At 34.8% G+C, this 18,449-nt stretch overlaps 1 protein-coding gene across 2 annotated transcripts in view; it reads right to left on the bottom strand.

The window, feature by feature from the left end:
• The window catches only part of ADGRB3 (adhesion G protein-coupled receptor B3), a 693,569-nt gene that overhangs the window by 287,389 nt on the left and 387,731 nt on the right, over nucleotides 1–18,449 (bottom strand). For both annotated transcript variants that reach the window (XM_053914265.1, XM_053914266.1), the window contains exon 15: nucleotides 12,371–12,414. In XM_053914265.1, coding sequence (XP_053770240.1) covers nucleotides 12,371–12,414 — 44 coding nt within the window. The remainder of the gene's footprint in view (nucleotides 1–12,370; nucleotides 12,415–18,449) is intronic.

Genomic DNA, 18,449 nt, shown 5'->3' with positions numbered 1-18,449 from the left:
AAGAGAGGTTCACCAGGGGCCTATCCTTACCAGCCAACTCTAAATTGCTCCTATTAATACTATGGCCATTAATATTTTAGCATAATTTTAAAAATCCTGTCAGAAGCGTTTCTTGGAATCACCCCAGGGCCTCCAACAACAGTATAAATTGGTGAGAAATATTGGATGAAATCCCAGTTTTGCTATTATTAATTTTTAACACATTTAGTTTAAGCAAATACTTTGCAAAGTGAACTCAGTGACTTTATGAGGATGAGTGGGAGAAGGAGGGAGGCAGGGTAAGATGCAGAGTGCATGTAAACACTGATCAGAACTTTACGGCCAGCATCTCTTGGCTTTTCTTTGTCCAGGTTAGTTTTTCTTTTTTTCTTTTTTTTCCTTTTCACTCTAATCCTCTTTCTCAAGGTATCTGGCACCTTAAAAATTACTTTTACAGATATATAGGGTGCATTTTATTTAGGCAAGGCAAAATAAAGAGCTCCCCTTTGCTGCTAGAAACTTGCACTAATTAACCAATGAACCAATCAACCAGTGGATAAACTCACCCGTGCCGCAAACCTTTACGGAGTGCCCACCATGTTTTAACCCCTGGGACAAGCCCTGGAGGAGCATGTTTTCTGCTGGTCCTCATGACCACCTCATGCAATTGGCAATATGATGCCCATTTGGGCTTTTAAGGAATCTGAATTTTAAAGTGATTAAATATATTATAGTTGTTTTTATTATCATAATTTTTTCATATTACTGATTAAAAAATTAAAAGTAATTTTCAATTTCACATACTCAAATTGGCAGACAGCCTTACTGATAAATTGGGAAACCCTACCTCCTTAAGTATTTTCATTGAACTATGAAGAGGAACATTGAAGAATATTACTCTTCTTAAAAATTGTGGTCTTTCCAAATTACTATAGTCATATGGTGAATAATTATCTACATAAAATTCTAAATCTAGATGTCACTGGTAATATTTTGAATTTAGAAATACCTATGAATAAGACTATGGAGTTTTTGTGTTTGAATATTAAGAGCATGTAGAAAATGAATGTTAAAGAATAGACTTTGCCCTTTTCGTTTTTAAAATTAATTTTTAAAAATAAACAGACATGGTTTCTTGATTTAAAAGATTTTTCCTTTTACATAATATGGGTATCTTTTGTCCAGAATATTTAGACGTTTCAGTTCAAAAATGTTTAAATTCATAGTTAACGTCTACTACTTCTTAGGCATTACACAACTTAACTGGGTAGTCGGTATACCAGCTGTCACGGGCCCAGAGGACTGGACATTAAACTGCGGAGAGAATACAGATGAAGACAGAGGGCCGAACACTTAAGGAAACTAACTGGAAGGAACAGAGAATTCTACCAACAAATATAACAGCTAGTTATGTGGCTTAAGATAGTACTTGGTCAAACCTGAAGAACCAGAAATAGATTGTGAAGAGTTACTTAACACATTTTGGGTACTTGCTAAATTAATATTAATTGTGTAATAAATGACAGTATCTTGAAATGAGTCAATCAAAGAAACAGGAATAAATCAATTGAATTCAATAGCATTCTCTATTCTCGTACATTGATGACCACCCCCCAATGAAAATTTTAGCTTTTTTTTAATTGTTGTTCAAGTACAGTTTTCTGTCTTTTCCTCCCACCCAGCCCAACACTCCAGCCCTTCCCACCTCCCTCCCACTTCCACACACCCTCTGTTAATTGTCCATGTGTCCTTTATAATTGTTCCTGCAAACCCTTCACCTTATTCCCCTGAAATTCCCTCCCCTCTCCCCTCTGGTCACTGTCAGCCTGTTCTCAATTTCAGTGTCTTTGGTTATATTTTGGTTGTTTGTTCGTTTTACTCATTAGGTTCCTGTTAAAGGTGAGATCATATGGTATTTGTCTTTCACCGCCTGGCTTATTTCGCTTAGCATAATGCTCTCCAGTTCCATCCATGCTGTCACAAAGGGCAGGAACTCCTTTCTTTCTGCTGCATAGAATTCCATTGTGTAAATATACCATAGTTTTTGATCCACTCATTTGCTGATGGGCACCTAGGTTGCTTCCAGCACTTGGCTATTGTAAATTGTGCTGCTATGAACATGGGAGTGCATAGGTTCTTTTGGATTAATGTTTCAGGGTTCTTAGGACATAATCCTAGCAGTGGAATTGCCAGGTCAAAAGGCAGTTCCATTTTTAGTTTTCTGAGGAAATTCCATACTGTTTTCCACAGTGGCTGCACCAGTCTGCATTCCCACCAACAGCACACTAGGGTTCCCTTTTCTCCACATCCTCTCCAACACTTATTGTTTGTTGACTTGTTTATGATGGCCATTCTGACATGTGTGAAGTGGTATCTCATTGTGGTTTTAGTTTGCATCTCTCTGATAGCTAGTGATACTGAGCATCTTTTCATATGTCTCTGGATCCTCTGTATGTCTTCTTTGGAGAAGTGTCTGTTCAAGCCCTTTGACCATTTTTTAATTGGGTTGCTTGTCTTCTTAGAGTGGAGTCTTGTGAGTTCTTTACATATTTTGGAGATTAAACTCTTGTCTGAGGTATCATTGGCAAATACGTTTTCCCAAACGGTTGGTTCTCCTTTTATTTAATACTGTTTTCTTTAGCCATGCAGAAGCTTTTTATTTTGATGAGACCCCATTTGTTTATTCTTTCCTTTATGTCCCTTGCTCTAGGGGACATACCAGTGAAAATACTGCTGCATGAAATATCTGAGATTTTCCTGCTTATGTTCTCCTCTAGGACTTTAATGATGTCATGACTTATATTAAATCTTTTATCCACGTTGAATTTATTTTTGTGTATGGTGTAAGCTGGTGCTTGAGTTTCATTTTTTTGCATGTAGCTGTCCAGCTCTCCCAACGCCATTTGTTGAAGAGGCTATTTTTATTCCATTTTATGCTCTTGCCCCCTTTGTCGAAAATTAATTGACCATAGAGACTTGGATTTATTTCGGGACTCTCTGTTCTGTTCCATTGGTCTATCTGTCTGTTTTTATGCTGGTACCAGGCTGTTTTGATTACAGTGGCCTTGTAATACAGTTTGATATCAGGTATTGTGATCCCTCCTGCTTTGTTTTTTTTTCTCAAAATTGCTGCAGCTTTTCGGGGTCGTTTATGGTTCCATATAAATTTTTGAAGTGTTTGTTCTATATCTGTGAAATATGTAATGGGCACTTTAATAGATATTGCATTGAATCTATAAATTGCTTTGGGTAGTATGGACATTTTGATGATGTTAATTCTTCCGATCCATGAACATGGTATATGTTTCCATTTGTTTGTGTCTTACTTGATTTCTTTCTTCAGTGTTGTGTAGTTTTCTGAGTACAGGTCTTTTACCTCCTTGGTTAGGTTTATTCCTGGGTACTTTATTTTTCTTGTTGCTATATCAAATGGGATTTTTTTCTCGATTTCTGCTTCTGATGTTTCATTGTTGGTGTACAAAAATGCCTTTGATTTCTGGATATTGACTTTGTATCCCACTGTTTCACCAAATTCATTTATTAGGTCGAGCAGTTTTTTGGCGGAGTCTATAGCATTTTCTATGTACACTATCATGTCATCTGCAAATAGTGATAGTTTTGGTTCCTCCTTTCCAATTTGGATAAAATTTTAGCTTTTAACACACTATACTTATTTATCTAATATGTTTATTAGATAAATATATCTCCCCCAATCTAAGCTCCATGAAGCAGGTATTTTTGCCTGTTCACTAAATATGGTGCCAGGCACCTTGAACAGCAAAACAAATAATAGGTTCTCAAGAAATGTATGTTACATGAATTAATAATAAATTTACTGAGCACTATTTGGTAGATTTACAAAGATGAATGTGGCACACTTCCTGTCCCCAAAGTACTTAGGTCTAGAAGAGAATATGACATTGCTGTAATATAGGACAGAAACTGTAAGGGTAATTAAAGATCTAGACATAAAGTACTTCAGGTCAGTATTTCCAAAGAGATATGCTCTAGGATATGGGGAGCTGTTCGAGAATTACAGGTGGAATAATATATTGATTTAAATTTTCTATTTTCCAGCAATATGCTACTTTATTTAAAAAAAGGCAACAACGATCCAGCCCTGCTGTGAATTTTTGGTTTAGTTTGACATCACCTGGGTAGTCCAGGCAACCTTAGACTGACTTTAGTTTAAGGGATCCTGGTAGTAGTATCACCAAGCTCTAGGCAAAGGCAAATATTGATACAAGTCATCATTGGAGTCATGTACCATTGTCCTACATCTTAAAGAATCTGCACAAGTAATATTTTAAAGGCAGCATAACATAACCTAGCACACTAAGAAGTAGGTTGTATGAGTAATAATTGAGATAAAAAAATAGAGCTGAAACAGACCCACAAAATTTTCAAAGAGAATTTATCAACTACAGATTATAAAACAGCTCTGCTAAGTTAAAATAAACAAAACATAAGCTTAAAAAGAACTATACAAAAGAGGAAATTCTCAAAAGTAATCTAATAGATTGAAAACATTACCAAATAGAAACTCTAGAGCTGAGAAGAAATGACATTTTAAACTCAAATCTCTACAAATTATTAAATAACAAGATAGATAAAAATAAAGAGAGGACTATTAAACTGAATGTTAGATTAAAATGTTTTTCCAAAATGTATCATTGCGAAAAAATAACCAAACACATGAAAGAGAGGTTTGTGGTTAGGAGAAGAGGAAACAACAGGCTTTAGAGTTCCAGATGAAGAGGAAATGGATTACAGGTGAATCTCTATCTGCAAAAGTAATGACTGAGAAATTTCCAAAACCAGCAGAGAATTCAACCTCCTTATCTTTTGGTTCCCTACCCTGACCCTGCTTGCAAACATTTTCATTAATTTACCTCAATATACTGTGTAATTATTTTCTATGTGCGTGAAGACATGAAAAATGCTGGAAAACACTGTTCTGGGCAGAAGTTGCCAATTTTTTTTTTCTGTAAAGAACAAATACTAAATATTTTAAGATTTGCATGCCATGAAGCTTCTGCTGCAATGACTCAATGTGAGAGTTGGAGGACGAAAGCAGCCATCAGCAACATATAAATAAATAGGCATAACAGTGTTCCAATAAAACTTTATTTACAAAAACAGGTATCAGTCTGGATTGGTCCCACAAGTTGTAGGTTATAGTTTGCCCACACTTCGTCTGTGGTACCATTTTACTCTCAAGATTTGCTCTCAGAGTATATGTGAAAGTCATACTGCAATGTTTCTTGAACTTGATAGCTCATGCTAATGGATATAATGGATTGTTAATAATATTAGAGGCACTTATATAAATTTTATCAGTTAAAAAGGAATTGTTTATATACAAAGAAGTCCAAGATTATATCTTTAGAAAATTAGAGTCAATAGCATAAAAATTTATGATGTAATTTAAAACAAGATAAAGAAAATTTAAAATATTTTAAAAGATAAAAAATATTTCCATGGAAAAAAGCTAAAACAAAGTCATTTTAAACTCTAATGGCTTTATGAAAGAATGCCCATTTATACATATCTGAAAACTTCAAAAAGTAATGTACAGCTTAAGGCAAAAAAAATAAAATAAAATAAAGAAGTCTCCATTTAGTTTCCTACCAATAAATCTGAAATTATTTGCTATTTTCTCAGAAAATTAGTTTTTTATTATTTTTTGCAGTACTTTTAAAAGGTCATGGTTGTTTTGCCTACAGAAGCAAAAATTGTATCCATTCCAAATTTGAACATCAATAATTATTATGAATTTGGACATGATTACTTTTAACTATGATATGACATTTAATTGTTTGGAGATTGGGTAAATTTTAATTTATAAGGACTAGTATTTTGATGATGTAAAGCCCTAATATTCTTATTTATGTTATGTGACTATAATCAAGGGAATACAAGCATAACAGTTTTATATTATTAAAGAATTGATCATTGGGCTGAATAAATAATGGCAAGTTCCATGGAATTCTGATAGTTCAGATGCAAATTCTAAATTTTAACATAACTGCTTTTGCTGTTGGATTTATACAGACTTTAAATATATCTGCTGAGGCAGAATTATATCATATGCTAGTCAGAAATAGTTATTTCTTACCACTCTGATTACAGAAAAGTAAACGTGACCTTGGAGACTATCCAGTAATATTAACGTATTCACAGTTAGGACATATATTGTACACACTAGCAGTTGCACATAACACTGTTAATTTGGAAGACTGAATATCGTCACATGTTTGTCATATTATACCATAATTTCTCTTTAAAATACTGACTGTCAGGATGTAGTAAGTTACATTTTAACATGTTTTAAACAGGCCAATCTGTTTAATAAATATAATAACACTTCAATTTAGTTTTGAAATCTTGTATCTGATTAACAGAATCACTGAGAAAGGGTATAAATAGTTATCTACTGGAATCATGTCTCTAATATGTAGAATATTTTAAATACAAGTTCACTTTTCCATTGCTGCTCAAGAAAAGATGTCAGGTAACCACAAGTCTCTCCCTATATATAGTTCCTTAAAACAGTGGACCATCAGTCATATTACTGTTTTACAGATCTGTTCTTGGTCAAACTTACATCTTTTAAAAAAAAGATTTCATTTATTTGTTTTTAGAGAGAGGGGAAGGGAAGGAGAAGGAGAGAAGATCAATGTGTGGTTGCCTCTCATGCTCTCCCACTGGGGACCTGGCTCTCAACCCAGGCCTGTGCCCTGACTGGGAGTCAAACCTACAACCCTTTGGTTTGCAGGCCTGTGCTCAATCCACTGAGCTACACCAGCCAGGTCTGTATCTTAATTATTGGATAAATTCAGTGTCCAACAAGATTTCTTCCTAGTTCTTTTTGCTCCTTTGTGATAATTGTAATAATATTAAGTTCTGTCCATATTAGGTTGCCCCAGTCTGGCACAATTTGAATAGAACTTTAACAAAGAGTTTTACCATTTGATTATTACTTGGAGGGGGTAGGTTGGTCATCCAATAATTGTAATATTTTGCTTTGGACTTCTAAGAGCTAACAAATCTTTCTTAACATGTATGTTTGTAAAGGTATTACTTCATCCTTCTAATGACAGGTATGTTAGTCCCGTGAAGAGCCAAGAAAATGACAACTCTGACAACTCTTTTGGAGTGATGAGATGGGGCTAGTTTTTTACTTTCTAGGGATCATATCGTGAGGTGAATTAAATGGTGACTTCCAATATGAGTGACAAAAAAGAGGGAAAAGTTCACGGTATGAAATAAAAAGGAGAGCAGAAGCAAAGGAGAGGAATCACTTTAAAATGACTGAACTTCGACATAGAATAAGCCGCTGTCAATTTCAGTCAAGATGTGACTGTTGCTACTCCCAGCTCCAATAAAGTGATTTAAAATGTAGAGAAGTGAAAGTCCACATTGAAAGTTTTGTTTTCAACTACAAATATGCAAATAAGTTATAAATGAATTGACAAAACTATTTAGCAATAGTTAAGAAGTTTATAAAGGTAATGTATGCAGTATAAACTGAAACATTTTCTGAAATAAAGCAGGATCCTTCAGGGACCTAATAGCACCCGATGGTGCTACTAAAACCCATGAAGAAAGACCACAGGTTAATTTACAGAAAGAATTATGGATTTTCTAGGGAACATAGTCAACCACACATGATCCAATACTCAAAATTGAAATTTAGAGTCGCCCAAAGAATGCACAACTTATCAATCACCCAAATAACTCTGTAAGTTACATGAAAAGAAAACAATGAAAATGAAACACTTCTCCTAACTAAAATAAGCTTATTTTTGAAGTGAACAAAGTACTTCTGATTTTTTTCATGGGTCATCTGTGGTGAAGCATTTTCTAAGTCCTACCAGTGGTTTAGCCAAAGAGAATAAAAGTACGTTTTCAAATTGTCTAATAGTATTGTCTAGTCAGAGAAAAAGAAAATGTCTTTATTTGGGATTATTAGTAGTAGACCACTATTAGAAATAAAGTTAATTGTTTACAATGGCTTTAGTACTGTAACAAGTTTATGCATTCTCCCTTAAAACTTCCAGTATTGTCTTTTAATTGCTATTTAAAAATATGTCATTAATAAAACAAAGATAAAAGGAAATAATTCTTAAACACAAAAATGTTAAAATCATTGCATTGATAAAAGTTTTATGTATATGAACATGGTCAACATAGTACTATTCAAAAATTCATTCTTGTACATAACTAACCAGTAAATATGTCTTGAATGTTCAACTTGGCATTGAGAGTGCAGTAGTGAATAAGATAACATATGTCTCATATGGTGCCTCCTTTCTAGTGGGGGAGACAATAAGCAAACAAAAATAAATGAGAAAGTAGGAATGAATGCTGTGAATATAAAATAGGGTGATATAAACACTCTATTTTACAACAGGGTAAACAATTTGAACTGGTGGTTAGAGACAACCTCAAGGAGGGATGTATTATGAAGTATAGAGAGGCAGAGTTTATGAAATAAAATAAATTGAAAACCACCTCAACAGCATCAATATTGAGAACACTAGACAAATTATAACATTGCTATACAATGCAGCAGGTACAAGGAATAAAATATATGTAGTAAAACTTTAAAAAAATTTTCCACAATATATAATTAAATTAGATATTGAGAATGCTCAGGCAAGGGTAACAAAAGAAAAACATACACAAATGGAACTACATCAGACTAAAATGATTTTGAGTCTGCAATGAAAATCATCAGCAAAATGAAAAGGCAACCTACTGAATGGGAGAAGATATGTACCAATAATACATCCAATAAGGGGTCAACATCTAAATTTTATAAAGAACTCATACCACAATACCCTCCCCCCACAAAATCAACCAAACAATCAATTAAAAAATGGACAGAGGCCCTGAGTAGACATTTCAAAGAGGTCATGCAATGGCCAACAGAGCATATGAAACAGAACATATGAAAAAATGTTCAATATCTCTAATCAGAGAAATGCAAATTAAAACCACAGTCAAATATCACTTCACACCTATCAATTGACTATCATCAATATATCAACAAACAAATGTTGTTGAGGATGAGGAGACAAGGGAACCCTCATGTACTGTTGGTGAGAACGCAGATTGGTGCAGCCACTACGGAAAACAGTGTGGCAGTTCCTCAAAACATTACAAATAGAACTGCCTTATGATCCAGTGATCCCACATCTGGGTATTTATCCAAAGGAACCCAAAACACTAATTTGAAAGAATATATGCACCCCTATGTTCTTTGCAGCATTATTTGCAATAGCTAAGATATGAGAGCAACTCAAGTGCCTGTCAATAGATGAGTAGATAAAAAAGTGGTGGTATATATGTACAATGGAATGTTACTTAGCCATAAAAGAGTGAAATAATTTGAGACAGCATGGATGGACCTAGAGGGTATTATGCTAAGTGAAATAAGTCAGACAGAGAAAGATAAATACCATATGATTTCACTTATATGTGGAATCTAAGGGGGCTGGGTGAGGCAGGGGAGAGCAATAGGGAAACATTTGGACAACTGTAATAGAAAAACAATAAAAAAAGAATAAACAAACAAACAAAACTGAAACAGACTCATAGATAACAGAGGAAAAAACATTGTTATCAGAGGGGAGGAGTTGGGGGGAGGGTGAAAAAGCTGAAGGGATTAAGAAGTAAAAATTAGTGGTTACAAAATAGTCACAGGGATGTAAAGTACAGCATAAAGAATATAGTCAATAATGTTGTAATAACTATGTACAGTGCTAGGTAGGCACTGGGCATATCAGGGGGAGAATGTAAAATATATGATTGTCTAACCACTATGCAATACACCTAAAACTAATATTAAATTATACTGAATGTAAACTGTAATTGAAAAATAAAATTTAAATTAAAAAACTTTTAAAAAAGAAAAAAATAAATATTAATATTAAAATTGAGGATGCCAAATGCCACATAGAGTAGGGTAATGTGTACGTAAAGGCAGTGTTAATCTCTGTGGCTTCAGACACATGTCAATGCAAGTGGGTGCCTCAAATTATACATACCAAATAAATATAAACAGAAGTGACCTTGGAGAGATGGGGGATTGTGGAGACCCGAGGTGGTGATGATTACTGGAGCCTTTTCCCTTAGCAGCTATGTTTTAAATCTTAACCAGTAAAAGATACTCATGTATTACTTTTATAACTAATAATTAATTTAAATAATTTAAAAGTAAGGCAATTTGATAACTTGCACCAAAATTAAAAGACAACTTCTAATTTCAACTTTATAACTACAATCCTGAAAACATGATTTAAGTCAACCCTTTTCTATATTAAAAAGAAATAGCCAGATCATTTCACTATTAACTATAGCTCAAAATGTAAACTCAAATTTAAAATCGTTGCGTCGATAAAAACTGTTGTGTACATGAACATGGTCAAAGAAAGAGAACAGATGTGAAGAAAGGAAATAAAGTTGTCTTTGCTTTCATTGTTTGAAACTCACCAGACAAACAATTTAATGATGAAACAGTCTGGTAAAAAGTGTGATGGGACAGAAGTTCTGTCTCAGCAGAAAGCTTTTTGATCACTTTTCAGATACATCAAGAAAACATGAACTATCTGATCTCTTGAGATAATCTGCTTTGAAAGACAGCTGAACACACCTCCTCTCACTGAGTAGTTTTCTTCAAGGACAACTTAATACTTAAATTTTGTAAAGCTAAGACATGTCCTTTGTAATGGATAAGAATTATGTTATCAGCACATGTTAGAGACAGTAGTATGTGATTGATTCCTAAGTTAGTGCTAACCTCAAACGCCAACTGTTTAATAAACTAAACTTAACATCTTAGACAATCTGTGAAAAGAATCAAGAGAGGCCCCAAATCAGGGAATGCTATTTCTTCTTGAACAGTCCTAAAAGTATTTCGGAATAACTAACACTTTCCCCTGTTTGGGAAGCACACACTGCCCACTAAAAGGATGATAAAACTAAATCGAAGTTGCTTGTTACTCATGGAGATGTGCAAGTAGCAATAATCGGGAATGTAAACTGCCAGGTTCTTCTTGAGTAGAAAACATTCAATTATATTTGTGTAGTATTATACTAAACAGTACTTTTTAATATACTGCCAAGTCTTCTCTGGCTGCTGGTAAAGAAGAAAGCTTGCATAAAGTTTACTACCATGGACTTCTCTTTTTCTATTTCAAAAAGAAAATATACTGCCATCAGTAAGGGCATCCAGCTCATATTATCTCCAGGGCAATTGTGATTGTCCTTATGGCACTAAGGTACATAGAAAAGGATCACTAGAATATCAGAATCTGCAGTAAAAACTATGCTTAATATCATTGATTCCTCACCCACATAAATACTGTAGTTTAAATTGTATCGGTATTGGAGGAATGAGGACATTGCTAGTAGGTTTGCTCTTTACCTAAAAATCTTAAGAATGCCCCTCTTCTGGACTCTCCAGTAACTACTGCACAGAGACAAGTAATACTGTAACACCTCAGATACAGATCAGATTTAGGGTAAGGAACACCGGTAAAAATCTTAGAATGCATAGAAGCCAGCAGCACAGTGCCTTATCTGACAGCATGCTGCCATGGTGGTACGAACTCTGGGATTTGTTGATACTTATCTCCCCTCCTTACAAAACAGAATAAAACTTGGCTACTACACTGAAATAAAGCTACATAGGTATTTAAAGTATAGGAGTTCAATTTCGACTTATTCATGGATATTTCTTACCTTAAGGACATTAAAATTTATAGAATTACCAGATTGAGATAATTTTGACCAGATATATTATAATTATCTATACAAAGGAAGACATGAAAGAATTATTCATCCTTATTTATTGCAATTATTTTCATTTGTCTTCATGAATTAATAAAATATATGAAGAAAAACTAAATGGTACTCTACGTGTTTCATACAAAACAGTTCAGAAGGGCTATATAAATATTGCATGACTGCGATAATAGATTCAAGGTCATGCGAGTCATGTATTGGCTAATGACCACAGAGATTGTTCTTTTATTCCACAGGGCTAAACTGAATTACTCAGGCAAAATGTTGAAATAACCTTTGAGCTTCTATGAGTTTAAAATATTAGAGCTTTTAAACAATCATCAAAGAATTCACATCACAACATGCCTTACACCTTAGGTAATGCAGGTCTATCTCAGCACATGACCTGATGGCATCTTCACACACAAACACACCCTTCACGCTGCCCTGCAGGTCTAACAAGGGTGATGCTTGCTCTCTGAGAGTAACAGCATCACTCTAAGTTACCATAGTTCTGTTGACCAGCAGGCAGCTAAAATAACTTAATGTGCTTTGAATATTTAGTCCAAAGTAATGTAAGAAAACATCTGTCACTTACGTTTTTGAGTCATCCCATAACACACAATAGGGATTCAAAGTACCCTAAAAATAAACAGAGGAAGAATAAATGTATCTTGAGTACATACATCAAAAATTATAGGATTGTTTGAAATACAAACAGAATGAGAGATTTTTTTATTTAGTAGTAAGATTTCTTTAAAGCTTCCACCTCCACTTTTTTGCATTAAAAATGTGCATGTCCTTTCTCATAGATTCAGTGACCCATTTTATGAAATCTATTCATGAAAACCACTTATTCCAAATATCATAACCTATATTTATTTTTTTGAAAGTTGAAAGTGATGCTCTCATATACCACAAGGTCCACATTTTGATGATTTCTTTTTCATTTTATTTATAAAATATTAATTGCTGCATTGTTTCCTTTAACAAGACCAAAGAATTTACAATATGCCAATCACAGTGAACCACTCTGTATTATGCAGCCATCACCCCGGCCACTTCCTCTGCAGCCTCTAGTGCATCAGCTTTCTAGAGGCAAGAGATGGTTCCATTAGTTGTCCATTTCACGAGAGTTTGTTGACTTGAACCACAAACCTTGTTGATCAGCAGATCTTATTTGTGTAGGATCCTATCTAATGAAACTAAGAAAAAAGTGCTTGATTTTTATTTGGTTTAATAATTATGTATTTAGTAACCACCATGAACTTCAGGATGATAAAATGAGTTTTCCACAGGGATTATCCAGGGAAGTACTTTCATTTTGAACAGAACTAATTATTGGAAAACTTTTCCTTTCTGTCTGCTTGTCCGTGTTCATTATGTTGTATTTTGCCCTTTGAAACTAACTCAATAATTCTTTTATGTGACATCTTTAGATATCTACAGATCCAATCCTACTTCTGAAGAGTCTTCTCTATTAAACATACTCTGTTAGCTTCAAGTTCTCACATGTTCATGTCACTCATTTCCTGGAGCATAGACTTTAAATATGTGTTAAAGCCAAAAGGGGCTAGGATCAAGGGCGGGAGGTGAGGGTGGCTGGGGTGGGGGGTGTGATGGGGGACAAATGGAGACAACGGTACTTGAACAACAATAAAAATATTAAAAAATTAAAAAAATAAACGTGTTTAGAGAAGTCATCCACTTTTATCCTGCCTGTACAGACAGAACAAAGCAGGACTATTGCCTCTCCAATTTAGGCGCCATCTCTTAATAATGCAAGATAACACTGTGTCAGACATTTTGGTAGTCTCTTTCTGAGCTTTACAGGTATTACCCATATTTAAAATCTCAGCTTCTTAAAATTTTTTACATTATTATTTTTAATTGTCATCCAAGGATATGCTTTTTAAATTGATTTTTAGAGAGAGGGAGGAGGAGTGGGAGGGAAGGTGGGAGGGGAGAGGAAAGAGAGATAAAGAGACATATATAGACAGAGACGTGAGAAACATCAATCAGCTGCTTCTTGTACACACCCTGACCAGGGACTGAACCCACAACTTAGGCACGTACCCTGTCTGGGGATGGAACCTGCACCATGCTGACCTTTTGGTGTATGGAGTGACACTCCTATTGACTTAGCCACCTAGCCAGGGTCTTAGGAGATTTTGAATCCTGATTTGGGCACCCATCATATTCACTATTGCTTCCAAAATTTGCTTTATTACAGGATTAAGAAACAAACATGATATATATGTTCTCAGCCAACGAAGTCATTGATAATATGATGAATAGGCCAAAGCAGGTAAAAGTTACAGTCCTGAAACAGGCGAGTGGCTGCTTCCCAGAGGTGGACACGCTCCCTGAGGGTTAGCCCGCTATGAGCCCTCATTCCTCAGTCTTGTCTACATGTAGGTCATCCTGGTGGTATATCTGGCAAAGCAGCATTTTTAAAAGCCTAGGCAAGCTTTTTGTGAAATGCCCCATTTCTACATGCTGTTTTCTGAGTCCATTCTAGGATTCCACTAGAAATAAAAATTAAGTTCACTATTTTAAAATCTGTGAAATTCACCCCCATTTTTTAATTATTCATTTTAATTAGGGTATTTGACTAACTCCAGTATTTTGGCACCATTACCATTTTCCAAAATCCTTCAAAGACCATGTATCCAAGGTAGGAATCCTTCTTTTTACAGTATGCTCATACCCCTTAACTATCATAAAACACTCCTCTGAAGAAGGTTATGGCCTCACAGATGTTGATGAGGAGCACACACATAGAATGTTGCTGTAACAAAACAAGAGACATGCTTGTATAAATGTCACTAGTCATAATTGACTACGTAAGAGACAGAGTGTCATGGTCTGTGTAAGCCAGAGTGAGCTTTATAGATGAAATGGGTCCTTGTCTGGGTCTCACAGGAGACACAGATGTGGCTGTCCAAGGGATGTGGAGGGGAGTGGTATTTCAAACAGGTTTCTTCCTCTGCTATATGGGACTCTATCTGGTTTTATCCCACATTTTCATACAGCTTGTGACTTCCTAAGAAATTTTAAACATTGCTAGAATGTTATATCAAAGTTATGCTATATTTATCTAGAGATTTGTTCAAAAGAGCTCAGACCACATTACAGAAAATAAATTATCCTTGGAATATCCAATGGAGGGTGTAAGAGTATGCATCTCATAAATGTAGAAGCTAAGTGTAAGTGAAGAAGCTGAGAGAACAGGTCCTCTAAATCTAGTTCACTCCTTTTCTAAGTTAGATAAACTTAAAATCTCTGTATAAACCAATACAGGATTTTGATTATAGGATTAACATCTCAAAATTAGAGTTTATAACAAGTTATAACAAAAGAATAATTTAGAAAATAAATATTATATCAACTTAATTTGGGATACCCCTTTCTTTTTATTTCTCTGAAGAAACTTATTTCCACTTTCAGATAAAAGTATGAAGATGAGAAACACTTTTAGTCTTATCCCATGCCTTTGTCAGTCCTCAGTTTTATCCTGTACCTTCCTGACCCTTCATCTCCTAGATGCTTCACTCTTTTTGTCTTTGTAAAAATTTAAAAGAACATCTGTGTGAGAACATTATAGACTCCATGATGTACTACTCAATCTTGAATTTCTCTATACATTCTGGGACCTACACAACAGACAGACACCCTCTGTGAATATTCATTCTAATACAGTCACCAATATGTAGGCCTGTGAGCTAAGTCAATTATTTAATATTTGAAGTTTAGAAAGATAAGAAGGATATACAAATTAGAGAAATCTTAGTACCTGGATAGAGCAATCTCCAGAATATATAAAGAACTCATATGACTCCACTCCAGGAAGACAAACAACCCAATTAAAAAATGGGCAAAGGACTTGAACAGACACTTCTCCAAGGAGGACATACAGAGGGCCCAGAGACATATGAAAAGAGGCTCAGCATCACTAGCCATCAGAGAGATGCAAATTAACACCACAATGAGATACCACTTCACACACATCAGAATGGCCATGATAAACAAATGAATAAGTGTTGGAGAGGATGTGGAGAAAAGGGAACCCTTGTGCACTGTTGGTGGGAATGCAGACTGGTGCAGCCACTGTGGAAAGCAGTATGGAATTTCCTCAGAAAACTAAAAATGAAACTGCCTTTTGACCTGGCAATTCCACTGCTAGGATTATATCCTAACAACTCTGAAACACCAATCCAAAAGAACCTAGGCACCCAGTATCCATAGCAGTACATTTTACAATAGCCAAGTGCTAGAAGCAACCTAAGTGCCCATCAGCAAATGAGTGGATCCAAAAACTATGGTATATTTACACAATGGAATTCTACGCAGCAGAGAGAAAGAAGGAGCTTATACCCTTTGCAACAGCATGGATGGAACTGGAGAGCATTATGCTAAGTGAAATAAACCAGGTAGTGAAAGACAAATACCATATGATCTCACATATAATTGGAGCCTAATCATCAAAATAAACAAGCAAGCAAAATATAACCAGAGACATTGAAATTAAGAACAACCTGAGAGTAAGAGAAGGGAGGTGGGAGGGGATAATGGGAGGAGAGTGGGGAAGGGTTTTCAGGAACATTTATAAAGGATACATAGACAAAACCAAGGGGGTTTGGAATCAGGGGAAGGAGGTGAGGATGGCTGGGGTGGGGGGAGAGTGGTATAGGGATAAATGCAGACAATTGTACTTGAAAAACAATTAAATAATTTAAAATATATATAAGAATGTGAGATGGGACACACACAAAAAAAACCCATGATAAATTAATCCAAAACATTAAAAAAAGTCCTAAAAGCTTCTACTGGGAAACCTCTTGCAAAACATTTGTTATAATTTTCAGGTACTTTTCTCAATGGTACTCTCCTACAAGATGTATTATGAGGAATTTACAGGAAATCAATAACAGGAGATGGTCAACTCAACAGAGAGCAGTAGCAAAATTGTAATGCTACCAGCAAGAGGCTAATAGTCATGGTATAGAAGTAGATTCAAGAAATGAATTAAACTAAAAAAAAATCTTTGGGTAAATGAGAGAAGTAGGCTAAAGAACATTAATTTACAAAGCTGTCAATATAATTGACAGAAAATCTTAAAACTGCATGTGTTTGAAAACTTTTGGGAAGAACATGCTATTCTTAAAAAACACATTTTTAGAAAATTTTTTTTTTCTTGACTTCATCTAAAAACAGGATAGTTGAACTCCTGTTAAACATTTCTACTCTCCAGCTTTTAAACATTTTAAAAATGTAGCATGATCCAAATTTCCTAATTACCATAAATATCCGATATACCACTTTTAAGTGTCTCTAACAGTCTTTGCTATTTTCTTTTACTTCTCTGTTCAAAAAAAACCTAAACCAATATATCTATTTTATGGTAAAATATATCACTAAGTTTGTCAATATATTTATGTGGGTGGCTCTCTCTTTTCATTTGGTCTGCACAACTTTTCTTTTTTTCTTATTTATAATAGAGGATTTGGCTCCTTTCTAGTTTGATCTCAATGATTCTAGAAGGACATTTCATAGTGAAATCCTTTTCTTCCTTCAGAAATCTCTTCTAATCTATTTTTTTTCCTATGGAACACTTTAAATATATCTCACTATGAAAAAAACTCACAAATTAATGAAGTCAGCAAGGAAAGCAAAAAAAGATGATCAAAAGTTATTTTATTCATTTACTTATTTATGCAAAAATCACTTAGTAAACACCTATTACATTCCAGGTACCCTTGGAGGCACTGGTAATACGACACTGAACAAAACACAATCCTGCCTCATTGACTTAACTATACTGAAGGGGTAAGGGAGAGCGACAAAAACCATAAACAAGCACATACATAATATGCTGGATGGTAATCTGTGTTGTGGTGAAAAGCAAATCACAATGAGTAGGAAAGGCTGGGAAATGAATGACTGAAACTTTGTATGTTGGGAAGGATTCACTAGGAAGGCAATATATGAGCAGAGAGGTCTGAAGGGAGGTAGCTACAGAAAAGGTAAGGGTAAAGTCACAATAAAAATGAATGAAGACCAAGTGTCTCTTATTACCTTTGGTGTTTTTTTAAGTTTTGAAAAATTCAATTCACATGCAATCTTAAATACAGTCTTGATATCTGAATGCATTAAAAGTGCTTTCTAAAGCTTCCAATGGAAGCTCACACTGCCAACACCTTTGTCTGTCTATTAACATTCTCAGGTATAGAAGTAACCAGAATTTTATCTTCCAATCCATGCCCAATCCTATATTCTTCCACTGAACAACCTTAAAAACAAAAGGCTTTAAATAAACATTTTTTTTAAAAAAGTGTTTTCTCTGGATCTACTCTAGAATCAACTGAGTTGCTTTATTTAAAAAAAATGTAGATTCCTTGGCTCCATGAATTTTGAGATTAGGGCTAAACTGGGCTCATTCATTCTAACCCACCCCAGTAATTTTCATCCACATCAAATTTGGAGAAGTACTGCTCAAAACACACACAACAGAAATAATGTGGTTCATTTACTTTGTTTTTCTTCAGACTTTCAGATGCTTGGGGCTCATATGCCATAGTAAATTCTGAATCTGGGCACTTCTTAACTTTCTTATACTTTTCATAATCCTCTTGAAACAAAAATACCCTTTTGTCTATGATGGCCAGACACACAAA

This window comes from Desmodus rotundus, chromosome 11 (assembly GCF_022682495.2).
Source record: "Desmodus rotundus isolate HL8 chromosome 11, HLdesRot8A.1, whole genome shotgun sequence".
In the NCBI taxonomy this organism is placed as follows: domain Eukaryota; kingdom Metazoa; phylum Chordata; class Mammalia; order Chiroptera; family Phyllostomidae; genus Desmodus; species Desmodus rotundus.
The sequence above is the reverse complement of the archived record's forward strand: the minus strand, read 5'-3'. Positions and strand labels throughout refer to the sequence as shown.